The sequence below is a fragment of the Pyrus communis genome, chromosome 4 (genome assembly GCF_963583255.1).
Source record: "Pyrus communis chromosome 4, drPyrComm1.1, whole genome shotgun sequence".
In the NCBI taxonomy this organism is placed as follows: Eukaryota; Viridiplantae; Streptophyta; class Magnoliopsida; order Rosales; family Rosaceae; genus Pyrus; species Pyrus communis.
Window position 1 is genome coordinate 2387001 of NC_084806.1, and position 13041 is coordinate 2400041.

The 13041-nt window shown below is 39.2% G+C and overlaps 3 protein-coding genes across 4 annotated transcripts; 1 reads left to right on the forward strand and 2 right to left on the reverse strand.

Moving 5' to 3' along the window:
* LOC137731545 (protein FLX-like 3) lies at nucleotides 1–2887 on the forward strand. 2 transcript variants are annotated; one of them, XM_068470671.1, is made up of 4 exons: nucleotides 1–207; nucleotides 1511–2077; nucleotides 2243–2388; nucleotides 2540–2887. In XM_068470671.1, exons 2-4 carry the CDS (start codon nucleotides 1521–1523, stop codon nucleotides 2656–2658), a joined length of 822 nt encoding a protein of 273 aa, XP_068326772.1. In that variant the 5' UTR covers nucleotides 1–207; nucleotides 1511–1520; the 3' UTR covers nucleotides 2659–2887. The 2 variants fall into 2 exon arrangements, with proteins under 2 accessions (XP_068326772.1, XP_068326773.1); XM_068470672.1 differs by having other exon boundaries at nucleotides 5–207; nucleotides 1542–2077.
* Nucleotides 2888–2942: 55 nt separating this feature from the next.
* On the reverse strand, nucleotides 2943–4948 carry LOC137731544 (homocysteine S-methyltransferase 1). Its single transcript, XM_068470670.1, has 7 exons — nucleotides 4612–4948; nucleotides 4439–4495; nucleotides 4049–4254; nucleotides 3829–3958; nucleotides 3530–3733; nucleotides 3370–3441; nucleotides 2943–3276 (listed from the first exon to the last, which is right to left on the reverse strand). Exons 1-7 carry the CDS (start codon nucleotides 4783–4785, stop codon nucleotides 3139–3141), a joined length of 981 nt encoding a protein of 326 aa, XP_068326771.1. The 5' UTR covers nucleotides 4786–4948; the 3' UTR covers nucleotides 2943–3138.
* Nucleotides 4949–9726: 4778 nt separating this feature from the next.
* LOC137732326 (3-ketoacyl-CoA synthase 6) lies at nucleotides 9727–11516 on the reverse strand. The gene has a single exon (XM_068471637.1). It carries the CDS (start codon nucleotides 11448–11450, stop codon nucleotides 9960–9962), a length of 1491 nt encoding a protein of 496 aa, XP_068327738.1. The 5' UTR covers nucleotides 11451–11516; the 3' UTR covers nucleotides 9727–9959.
* Between the last annotated feature and the right edge of the window lie 1525 nt (nucleotides 11517–13041).

A 13041-nucleotide genomic window follows, 5' to 3' on the forward strand; every position in this document is an offset into this window, starting at 1 on the left:
TTTACGCTCGGCCCAAAAGGCGCATTCTTACTGAAACCTGAGTACGTTAAGCCAGAAGCGGCAACAAGGGCAATTTCGTCATTGAGAAATCCGATCGCCTTGTTGGGTGTAGGGTTGATTGGTTGGGTACTCTGCTGAGCTGCTGAGGCAAACCACTGTTCCCGTCCAAGATCACCGACTCGCGCTCTGTCTAAAGGCTCAAGCTTTGTAAGTTTTTGCTTATAACGGTGCAGCAAGCTCTGCAACTTTCTTCGCACTCTGTAATTTTGCTCACCTGCATATATGGATAGATGTTATCTTCGCCATTAATTTTTTCGATTCAAGTTATGAATACAGCATTAATTTTACTTAATCAAACTTTTACCATTGAAATCTGTATCGATTTTGATTTTCGCCCGGTAATTATATCTGATTATGGAACTCCAAACTGCAATTAAGCAAAACCATGTTTCCAGCTTTGATAATTATACTTTTCAATGATTATTTGAGATGCAAGTTTTGGACGTTTTAGAGATTGGAACGCAGAAATGTAGTTTATGGAATCGAAAACACCGAAACCATTGATGCAGTATAAACTATAAGGGGTAGTAAGTTATTATGCAGAGTAAATTATGCAAGCGTAAATCATGCAGTTTAATCGTTACAGTTTTTGCCCGAAAGAGGGAATTTGGGTTCACATTTAGTCACCGAAGATGGTTCCATAGGTTTTCTGATGAAGAGGAATTCGAGGATATACAGTCCCTTTTTCTATTATATGATGGGATTCTATATATATGTATTAGAGTTAGTTCGTTTCAAGTAGTGAACCGATTGCACTTAAGATGGACATTTATGAATTACTATTTTGTAGGTGTTGTTTGCATTTCGCAAGATCAATTCAGATTAAGAAAAACTAATGAAAAGGACTTGAAAACTTTGAGTTTTAACGATAAGGACAAAAAGGGTAAAGTGAATGGTACCAGGATTGACTTTTTCCTGGAAAAATGTGGTTTTTCGTTACAGTGAACAATACCAGAAGCTTTTCGTTAAAGTTCTCTTCAGATTATTGATTACGCTCCTAAGTTAGAAAAAATAAGGATGATTAAGTAATATTCTCTACTTTGATGCGTAAATTAGTGCTTAGTGTTGAGTTACTTTGAGGAGCTAATTTGAGATCGATATATGAGGTTTATATTTCTCTTTGAAAGAAAGAGATAAGAGTTCATCATTTGAGGTTCTTTAATAGCCCTTTTAAATAGGAAATTTTAGGATCATGTTTAGCTGACGTGTTTGATACTTAGTACCTTTTAAAGTATTGATCCATGATCCGATGGAAACGGAAGTCATTGTGGTGCTCCATACATCTTAAATGGCGTTATTAAAACAATCAAGGAAGCATGGAATCAATAGAGAGCAAGGATATTACATCTATTTCCATTCAATTCTCATGTTTTGGCAGCTCTGTTCATTGAACGGTTGGCCCAAGGATGATGTTTCATCTTCTGTCTTAATTTATGTCTCGATCATACAGAAATAGTGTGATGATGGCATCCATACTGCAGGACCTTGTGATGTCAGGGAGAAACCGTATGTCTCGCCATTCTGATGGTTATCGAGTTTATCGTGATGTTCCGCGACCTGTTATGAACCGAGGACCAGGACCCTTGTCTATTCGCCCTGCAGCTCTGGAAGAAGAAGTTGCTGTGCAGCGTAGAGAAATGCAGCGAATTATTGCTGAGAACCAGCTTGTAATTGATGATAATACCCTTCTTCAAAGGCAATTGACAGATGCAAGAGATGAAATTCATAGATTGGGGCAGCTCATACCTAAAATCCGGGCTGAGAAAGAAGCGCAGTCTAGGGAGTTGATTGAGAGAGAATTGAAGCTAGAAGCTGATCTCCGTGCTACAGAGCCTTTAAAGGCGGAAGTTATGCAGTTAAGAGCTGAAGTTCATAAACTGAATAATTTACGGCAGGAACTGTCTTCCCAAGTCCAAGGTTTGACACAGGACGTTACTCGGTTTCAAGTGGAGAATCAGCAACTAATTGCCATGAGGGCTGATATTGATGTGATGCGAAACGAGCTTGTTGAGACCAGGTTTTGACAACGAATTTCTATTTAGTTTTATAGCCAAAATACTATCTCTTCTTTTCCTTTTTAGGAGATGGGTGACACACATTAGGATGATACTGCATTTTCAACTACATTAGCTGCTGCTCTTTTGTATGCATATTTGGATTGACTATGCAACACCTTTTTTAGGAGAGCTTATGAATTTGAGAGGAAAGCCAATGAAGAACAAGTTGAGCAAAAGCAAGCAATGGAAAAGAATCTTGTCTCCATGGCTCGTGATATAGAGAAGCTAAGAGCAGAGCAGCTGAATGCAGACAGGAGGGCACGAGGACTAGGTGAACCTCTCTCTCGCTCTTTCTCATCCATGCACACACAAACGCACAGAACTCTAGCGCTCATGGACCTCGTGGTCTTGGGTTTCTAACGCACTGAACCGCCGGCAGGCAAGGTGTTTTGAGTCTTGACTCCTCTCATATTTATGTATAGGTGGTAAGAGTTACGGAATGATGAATGGAAGTCCCGATATGAGATATTCAGGTGGTCCATATCGCAATGGCTATAGCACCGGTTGGGGACCCTACGATAGGCGTGGATCACGACATTAAGTTGTCCTGAAGATATGGAATTGCTCTGGAATTGGGTACCCATGTCTGCGGTCCAGTGGTGCTTATAGAGTAAAGTGGACTCCGGAGGATGAGGCCACAGAAACGAAACAACCTTAGTCCTTGTAAAATTTCTGAACATTTTATCCTTTGTATGATTTGCGCCTGTAGTGATGGTGCCTTGAGCAGCATGTTGCATGTTGTATGCGCAAGTTTTATTTTTCTTGTAGCTTGATTTTTATTGTCACACACAATTGTAGTTAACATACAACCCAACACAAAGTGCGGTCAAATAACCAAAGGTTGGTCATTTGTTAAATCATAGACATTCCGACAATCATGTAAAAAAAGCTTCATTCCTTTCAAAAAGATGTTCATTGTAACAATTTTCATTTGTCAACCCTCGCAAAGCAGGAAGTCTTGTTGGCTCGGAGTCGTCCTAAGTCCTAAAATGTAACCGTCATTGTTGCTCGATCATTGGGACTATCCTTTTAGAACCTTGGAAATGGCTTGAACAGTGGAAGGCGTTGTCCGACAACATCCTCCGATGAGTTTAGCACCCGAATCGCGCCAGATTGTTGCAAAGCATTCAAAGTTTTCATCATCAAAACACTTGGCAGGCTGTTCATTTAAGACAATACACAATTGATTAGTTGATATACACATCATGAACTGTGTTTAGAGAGAGAGAACCTAAAAACAACTTGGACTCACCAGCCATCTCTTAGCTTTGCCGTCCCATATCTCACCACTATTAGGGTACACAATAATTGCTTTACTGGTTAACTGGAGGAAAGAAACAGCCTGCATTAGATCTAATTCACAAGTTTTTCGGACACGCGGATTTCCGATATTTTTTGAATTTAGAAATTACCTCCTTAAACTTGCAGATGAGAGATTGAATCAAATGAGGAGGTGTGCAATTTATTCCCACAGCATGTATTTTGTTACTTTTGCTTATCACCTCAAGGCATTCCTTAAAACTCTCTCCAGATGGGGCATTTTCACCATCCACAGAGCTGAAACATATCCAAGATGGAATCTGGACGTTCTGTTCGTCCAGCAGCTCGACGCAGGCCTGCAATTGTGTTCGAGAAAACCAAGATACCGTCAAGTTTTGAAAATCCATGACACTGTGGAGAACAAGATACTAATTGGTAGATGCGCACAAACCTGAGCTTCAAGTTTATTAGGAATGGTCTCAAATGCAAGTAAATCAGGACCTGCTTCGACAAGAACTTGCAATCTGCGCCGGTGGAAATCCTTCAGCTTATCAACATCCACACGGGGTCCATAACACCCGCTGAAAAGACCAACACATCGAAATTAGACATCCGAACAAAGTACATTACAACGATCATCTGGCTAAACAGGGTGTCAAGGAGATGCATACCTATATTCTGAGCCGTCAGCGAGATAAGCTCCATAGCTTCCAATGGAGGCAGCAACCAAAGCTCGGTTATAGCGATGATCGGGTGTCACTTTCAGAGCATCCCAGAAACTATTTCGGGCTTCGACAGCCAGTTTCACACTTTTCTTCAGCAACAACTCCCCTTGTTCAATGGAGAGTCCTCTGGACAAAAATCCAGGTATTGTGGCCTATTTCACAAAGTAAAAGTTGTTGGATTTTCTTCTATAAAGTATCGAGTTTGAAGTGTTTTTCCTCGAATGTTACCGATGGGTTATCCGCAAAAGCCCCGAATTGTTCGAATTTGCAGAACCCCAAAAACAGAGAAGAAGAACAAGTTTGTAATAGTAACGTGTATTAGGAAAAGAAATGAACCTGGTAAGAAGAAGTGATAAGAATATCAGCGCCGGCTTCCAAGTAGTCCAAGTGAACCTGAGGAATTTGAAAATTTCAACCCAAACCCAACATTCATCAGAACAATTAGATAGAGAGATCCAATCAAACAGTGAAGAAAATGGGTATAGAGAGAGAGAGACACACACACACACCCGTTTGATGAGGTCGGGTTGTTTGATGAGGCAGACGGCGCTCCAGAGAGGGTCGTTGATGGCAGCGCCGTGCCTCTCCAGCTGGGTGGCGAAGCCTCCGTCCACCACAGCACAGCCCCCTGCTTTCTCTATTACATCCTCCAACGACGAGGTAATGGCCTTCTTCAATCCCATCTCTCTCTGGCTACTGTAAGTCTACAGAGAATAACAGAGATTGCGGAGTAATGCGGAAAGAGATAGAAGTTGGGGAATGAATAAATGGAGGAAAAAAAGGGTTGCTGGGGTGGTTTTGAACGTAGACAGAAAGAATAAGGACGGAAAGGCAGACCAAGTTCAACGTTTCCTTCGCGTTTCTTCTCTTTTTATCGGGGAATGCGGAGTCCCTCCTTTTCTACGTTTTCGGTGTCTAGTTTCTCGGACACTCGGGATCCACGTTCGAATCATAAGCAGTCTCGTGTGTATCTAATCTTTTTAGGATTGATTATTTTTGGGATTAAGTACAAGATTAATATCCAATCTTTAATGTTTGTATCTAAATTGATTTAAATCATTTCAAATAATTATTAATCTTTTAAAAATTTGATTATTGGTGCTGATAAATTAGACGATAGTAGTCAGAGAGAGATTGAAATGCGTCTGTAAGTTTTCTCGAGCCAAGGAATGATGAATTACCATAGTGAAGCCATGTTCTCCTTTTTTCCTAATTAACAAAACATTAATGACCTCATGAATGTTTAATTTTTTGAACATTGGATAGAAAAAATAATTTAAAAGATCAATAGGATAATGAAAAATAAAAATATGGATAATGAAATGAAACTATGGGAGAAGCAAGCAAGAAGGAAAAATGTATGAGAGGGAAAGCGGGGTTGGTGATGAACAGGCGATGATGTGCTCTGCTTACCAACCCTAACCAAGACTAAATAACTTATAATATTTAGGGTTTGGAAGAAGTCATTTTGTGTCCTAGGGTTCGTTTTGGAGGACCAGGATTCTCTCCTAATCTAAGGATGAGGATCCTCATGACCAAGGGATGTGGGCTGTTGGATAAAATCCAACGGCTACAAACAGGAGGGTTCCTTTAAAGTTATAATAATTATAACCATTGGATTTTCATCCAACGGTCCACATCCCTTGATCATGAGGATCTCATCCTTAGATTAGGAGAGGATCCTGATCCCGTTTTGGAAGTCAAGATGGATAAATTAAAATCATTTTAAGGGTTTTTCTTAGATTGCTTAAGGAATTTTTAGTGATTTATATGACAATTAAAAACTCTTTTAACTAGTTTGACGGTAAAATATAAGTGCTTATTGCTCTTATAAGCACTTTATGAAGAAGCAAACTGTCATATGTTTATTGAAGAAACACTTTTAAATAGTTTGACAGTAGAAATTTTAATGTGTTTGTAACAAGGGCAGTTCTAGACAAAAACGCTTATGTCCCTCTTATAACTTGAGTAGGCGACATATTTGATGTGTTATGCTTCTAAGGTGTATTAATAAAAAAAAATGAATATCCACGTATTATAACTTTGGCATAATAACACAATGTGGGGGTGTTTCCGGTAAAGAAATATCTACTAAATGTAGTGGGCAACTTCAATAACGCGGGTACATTGATACCATGACGTCTTATGGTATTAAATTATGTGCAAAAACACTTACAAATGTCATTATATTATTAACATAGAATATCACGTACCATATATATGAGTAATGTATGTATAAAATACCATATAAGTATAAATAAAAAAATGAAAGTAAAATGCGCTTTTATTTAAGACGGTGGGTTTGACTGTTTAGTATTTAAGATGGGGCGGGCCAATAGGCCCAACGTACCGTTGGATCTAGGTTTGGGGGCCACGTGCCAGCATGTGCAGTTGGAAATTGGAAGTGTTATTTGTTATTTAGCCACCGGCCCAGTAGGGTCGGCAACATTGCCGCTGGATCCATATACATGCCATGACTCATGACCCTGTCTCCATCGCGTTTGAATGCCGCTAGCTGTGGACAGTAACATGCTTTGTTTTAAATTAACAGCAAAAATATAAGAATATCAATTAATTCTACAGGGTTTTAAATCAATATTCATGGCAATTTTTTGTTGTTCAATAAATCTTCAAGAAATTATATATATATATATATATATATATATATATATATATATATATATATATATATATTGTTATCTCGCTAGCACCCTCACCTTAAAGAAAAATTGAACTTCTCAAAATTCATTATTAAAAAAATAAATTAAGCGTAGCACATAACACATTTTTAAATTTTATTTTTTTGACTTGTTATTGAGAACAAATCAAATCACAGAGATCTCCATGATCTCACTTGAAAGAGTAATTTTTTAATATGCTCGGAATAGGAGGTGTACTATTCTATGTTTTGGGCACATTGATAAATTTCTCCGCTTAACAAAGTTTTGATCCCCCAAATAAGTTTTTTACTAAAATATAGAAAGTAGCCATGGGAAATGGGTAGAGCGAGGTAGTAAATTATGCATTTCGAAAAATCAAGCTATACCACTTTTGGAATTTGGTGACATAAAAAACATTTCCCAAGATTAAACTTTTGGTTTGGGCAATTAGGCTAGAGCTGGTATGTAAACTTTGGTAGTAGTTGGTATGTAACCCTTTCCTAATTAAGGTTAAACATTTCCTAAACCCTAAGGATAATGATGTAAGTCTCCAGTTCAGGGTGCATTAATCTTGTCAAGCTTTCACTGTCAAGAATAAGTGCAACGATTAATTTTGTCAAGCTTTCACTGTCAAGAATAAGTGCAACGATTAATTTTGTCAAGCTTTCACTGTTAAGAATAAGTGCAACGATTAATCTTGTCAAGCCTCTAGGATTAAGACTTGATGAGAAATCCTAAAAAGAACAAGAACAAAAAATACTCTTATTTTGTTCCTTTTCTCTCGCTCACACTTTGCCCTTACTATTATATCGCCCTAACTCCTTGAGTGGTGTACAACTTATTGTTTTGCTCCACTTCAAAACTAGTGTAATAGCACCTTTATATAGACATAATAAAGCTCTTCTTCAATAAAAAATACTAATCATTGGAATCTAGTTATGAATCATTCTCCAATTATGAAACCAACTCCAATTAGGAACACCAATCTAATTGGAAAAACCATTCCACTTGCGAAAACACTTTACTTCTATGAGACTATAATTCTTAATAGACTTAGAACAACTATCACCTCAAGGTGGAAAGACCAACAAATTTTAATCACTGCCAAATTCCAATTAATTGTCTCCTTCACAATTTCACTTCACAACAATGTGTTGAAAAAGAATTGGACTTGGCTGCTGAAAGATCAACAGCAGCTGCTGTTAATGACTAATTACAACTAAAAACGTGTTCAAATATATATATTTTTTTAATCAAAACTTGGACACGTGTCTAACCATGATTGGTCATCAACAGCAAATTTCTATCCGTTGAAAAATACGATCTAGCGACTTTGTTTAATTGTTTCCAAATGTGGGGCCGAATTAAAGTAATTAACAGATGCTCTGAGATGGCTTCCAACATGTTCTCTTCTCAGATGACATGTCAATTGGTTAGTTTTATTGGGCGGTCAATGGGTACAGAGTGCAGACAAACATATCACAATCATATCACGGTAGCGAGACACTTGTCGATTTAGAGGTAGCGTGGATGATATTTTTGCATGTAATGCAACACCCAAATAAATTAACTGTTTTTCTATAAAATAAAAAGATAAAAAATAATTAACCAACTTGTACTCAACGGTTCACTATTAATATCATTTTTTAGACTCCTAACAGTCTAACACAATGTTATATTTTATATACAAGACTTTTTTCACATAACCGTGCATTAGTAGTTTAGAATGCCAAGATAATAGAAACCAGTTTTACTAGCTAAATCTTTCTTATATACGACAGTTTCAGTCTCATCTGCAATGGCCAATGCTGGCTAGCCACCGTATAATCTTTGAAATATTAATGGCATCTGCAGCCCTGCATATTTGTTAACTAATTTCTTCACCCTTGCATCCACAAGGACCGCAACCATGAAGTCATTCACCAATACATACATAGGCATACTGCTCAGCCGTTTCAATTGGCCAGATAACGAAATTAAAGAGAGAACCGTTTTCAGTTCTTCACATTAGGGAAGAACGGCCAATTTTCAATGATCCCCTTATAACTGAAAATAATCATCTGTTTGCAATAAGTAAGGTACAATATATGTTAGCCAAGTTTCTACTGCATTTCAAGAGTACTAAATACCAAAGCTTTAAAAACTTACAGCCTTAAGTGGACAAGAAAGCTTAATTAACCATGCATATCCACCTTAACCCCTAGCTTGTAAATGGTAAAAAAACCTAGGGCTAGCTGCTTCCATGCATGGATTTTGCTCATAAATCCAGTCACGATATATGGGTCTTTCTCTTTGTGTCTGTATATATATAACTTTAATTTATTAATTTCTCTTTGATTACCAGAAAGTTCAGGCTTCAAATGCATTCACGCACTTAGTTTACGTGTGTAGTTAGAGTTAGCTAACCCAGAACTTAGCTTTCCCCTCCTATGAAAATCTCTTTCCATATTTTCGACCTGTAGACTCGTAGAATGCACGTATATTACACCAGGCGCCACCAACCCTAGCTACTACGTATGCACCTGGGCAGAAGCTTCATAGCCTTAAATCCAGGACCTCTTCTTTTAGCTGCATTTTGGATGGCCGTGCAACAAAATTTAATTATGATGGGCTAATATCCCTTTTTTAATTTGGCGGTCCTCAAATTCCTTGTTAGTTACTTATTTAGCTTGTGTAAACTGAACAAAAGGATGCGTAAAATACATTTCCATGAATGGAAGATATCATCATCTGCCTCAAGGCATTTCATTTATGGTCGGGGCAAGTATAATTGTTTTCTACAGAAGTATGTTTCTTCCACTCAAACGGGACCTTGTACAACTGTATTAGTTTTGCACCAATATCAGCGGTGGTTGTCCACTTGTTTTTAGCCTTATAATTGAATGAATCAAAAGAAAATCAAGGCACATAGACAAGGCGAGAGTTGCATAAAGAGAATACTAGATGTTGTTAGAAACATTAAATGCAAAACCAAATTTAAAAATTAAGTCTCCAAAACATTACCATTTTAAAAAACTACATGTTGTAACGGCTGATGATTAGATTCTGTTTTTTATGATATAAAGAAAGATTTCAATCATCAACCGTCATATCATGTAATGTACAAAATATGATTAAAATATATATTTGATTTTAATCAAAGAAAAGCCACCACCAATCACCATTCACCATTTCATTCGTGTTCTTGTTTGCAAACTCTAAAGCTTCACCACTTCAGGAATATGAACCGGGTACCTATCGATACAATCAACCCAGGGTCCATCCGACGCCGTTTTGATGGCTCGATTGCACTTCCAAACAGCGCTGTTGCACTTAAACCCGCTCCCGAATGCAATCTGCCAGACCCTATCACCCTTTCTCATCCTACCCTTCGCCTCGATGTACCCCAACTCGTACCACAGCGATGACGACGACGTATTGCCGAACCTATGCAGCGTCATCCTCGACGCCTCGCAGTGCTCCGCCGACAGCTGTAAATTCTTCTGCAGCTCGTCGATCACTGCTCTCCCGCCCGCGTGGATGCAGAAGTGCTCGAACGCCAGTCGGAAATCTGGAATGTAGGGCTTCCATTTCGGGTTCAAGATTTTCCGCCCGATGAGCGTGAAGAGAAACAGCAACTGCTCCGACGCTGGCAGCACCAGCGGCCCGATCGTCGTGATGTTCGATTTCAGCGCTTCCCCCGCAATTGCCATCAGATCTTTAGAGAGCGAAATTCCAACTTTGCCCTCCTTGTCCTCTTCTTCGAACACGCACTTATACGCCTTGTCGTCGGCTCCTTTGTGGGTCCGGACTACGTGGACCAATCGATACTTGGCGCGGCGGTGCTCGGACCTCCTGTTCGATAAAAGCAAGGCGGCGCCTCCCATCCGGAAGAGGCAGTTGGGGAGGAGCATCGCCCTCTCATTGCCTTGGTAATAGTTCGGGGTGATGATCTCGGTGCTGACGACAACCGCGTTGGAGTTGGGATGCACCTGGAGGAGGTCGCGCGCCAAATCGATTGAGATGAGGCCGGCGCTGCAGCCCATACCGGAGAGGTTGAAGCTCTTGATGTTGCTCCTCAGCTTGTATTTGTTGATCACCATCGCCGAGAGAGACGGCGTCGGCGAGAAGAGGCTGCAATTGACGATAAGAATATCGATGTCTTTGGGTTTAAGCCCCGTTTTCTCGAACAGAGAGTCCATGGCGGAGAAGATGACGAGCTCCGCCTCGCCCCTAGCGGCCTCCATGGTGGGGTTGGGCGGAATGTAGTGGATTGCCGGAGGGAGGCAGGTCTCCTCGCCGAGGCCCGAGCGCTCGAGGATCCTCATCTGGAACTCGACGCTCTTAGGGTTGTTGCTGAGGATGAGGCGGGAATGCTCCATGAAGGTGGAGAACGGAACGCGGCAAGTGACCGGAGGTTTGAAGCAGGCGTAGTCAACAAGGTAGATGGGGCGGGGTTTGGACATGAAGTAGACCGTGGCGATGAAGATGATGAGGAAGGAGGAGCATAGGATTTGGACGAGGTCGAAGTGGAGGGAGTCCCAGAGCTTGAGAAGCTCGTCGGGGCCAAGGCGGAGGACCTCCAGGAGGATACCGGCCATGATGGGGATGAGAGTGAGGGTGAGAATGTGGTTGACGAGGTACTGGTAGCCGAGCTTGACATACTTGAGCTTGACGGAGTTGGAGAAGTCCTGCAAGATTGGAGGCATGGCTGGCTGCTAGGTGTTCCGCAGAGAAGGAGAGAGATGAGAAGAGATGATGAGCAGTGGTGGTGGTGAGAGTTGAGGGGATGTTGTATTAGTTGGGGAAGGAGGGTGGGGATTTAAAGGCAACAGGACCGGGGCAATGAAGGAGGCAGATGAGGAGATTAAATGGGGACTACACAACACTCAACGCTCACTTTTTTTTTTTTTTTTTTTTTAATAAACAATATTATCTACGGGAGTGAGATTGGGGTAAACTTCACAATGAGCTAGTCAAATAATATGGTTCAAATTCACTTTTTAAAAGAATCGAACTTAAAACCTCTCACTTATAGATAAAAATGAATATTATTAAACTGTAGTACTAATTGGCAACGTTCACTTAACCTTGGTATTAATTATACTTTTTCCCAAACATTTATTTTTCCCCATCTAACTAAAACCATGCCCTAACATACATAGCTCCTTTTGTTTTGGTTCCACCAATTATGAGCTTCCCTTTCTACAATTTGTCAAACATTTAACTTAACTAGTTTGGGGTTGATCCTGAATTAATTTCAATGGTAGATGGATACGGTGGATCCTTCTTTTAAGAAAAATTTGAGTTGAGTTGTCCGATCATGTTGTTGTACAACTCGTTTCATAATAGCATGAGACCTGTTGTGTTTTAGTTACATTGGCCCCATATCGTTCCACTTAAGGTGGGAATTGTCCTAATCAGATATAGTCACCATATATCTTCTATACTCTTTCTTAATTATAATACACATGTGTAATCTACTTCACTTATCAATATGATCATACAAAACGAAAAGAGATAAATTTTGGGTACTGTTATTGATACTCCTCAAAAGTCTACTTTTCTTTTTAAATGTAGAAAATTTGGAGTACACAATGAAACTTTTAGAGTGTCAATAATACTCTAAATTTTTGGTTGTATAGTTTCATATTAACGACTGTTTAGGTATACAAACTGAACGTAATTTAATTTGATGCATATTCTCAACTACATGACAATGATGTTATATCTAAATTTAATTTCAAACTAAATGCCTAAAAAATATATGAGAAATGCTAAGGAGACTCTCTTAAAATGAGACTCCCTATGAACTCTTTGTCATCTTACACCTTAACGTTAATTTCTGTGTCAACATCATAAAACATTGTGGAAGAAAATGAGGTGGCAAAAAATCCATGAAGAGTCATACTTTTGAGGGAATTTCCTTAACATTTTTCAAAATATATATCCTGGGAAAAATTTGAAAATGAAGGTCCACCAAATTATAGTTAGAGAAATTAATTTCCAGTCTCCAATTGATTTGTTTTCGAAATAATGCATTTCATGCAGCAAAAACAGTTGGACGTATTATTCACATCCGTTGAGTATACGTTGGAGCTAACAATAATCCTAAACCCTAAACAACGAGAAGATACATGACACAATTAAATATATCTTTATTATGGTGTCTCATGCTAATAATACAACGATATGCGTAAATTTTTCTCTTACGAAGATGTATTTAAGACACAGAACGTCAGAATAATGATCTATGGCACGTAAGTTTCTTTCATAAATAACTCAGTGATTCGTTTCATT

Excerpts from the sequence above, each read along its gene's own strand:
- LOC137731545 (XM_068470671.1), top strand. The coding sequence starts at position 1,521 with ATGATGGCATCCATACTGCAGGACCTTGTGATGTCAGGGAGAAACCGT. Across the intron at positions 2,078-2,242 it reads AACGAGCTTGTTGAGACCAG|GAGAGCTTATGAATTTGAGA; the intron begins GTTTTGACAACG and ends CACCTTTTTTAG. Across the intron at positions 2,389-2,539 it reads CAGGAGGGCACGAGGACTAG|GTGGTAAGAGTTACGGAATG; the intron begins GTGAACCTCTCT and ends ATTTATGTATAG.
- LOC137731544 (XM_068470670.1), bottom strand. The coding sequence starts at position 4,785 with ATGGGATTGAAGAAGGCCATTACCTCGTCGTTGGAGGATGTAATAGAG. Across the intron at positions 4,496-4,611 it reads AACCCGACCTCATCAAACGG|GTTCACTTGGACTACTTGGA; the intron begins GTGTGTGTGTGT and ends CAAATTCCTCAG. Across the intron at positions 3,277-3,369 it reads GCAAAGCTAAGAGATGGCTG|CCTGCCAAGTGTTTTGATGA; the intron begins GTGAGTCCAAGT and ends TTAAATGAACAG.
- LOC137732326 (XM_068471637.1), bottom strand. The coding sequence starts at position 11,450 with ATGCCTCCAATCTTGCAGGACTTCTCCAACTCCGTCAAGCTCAAGTAT.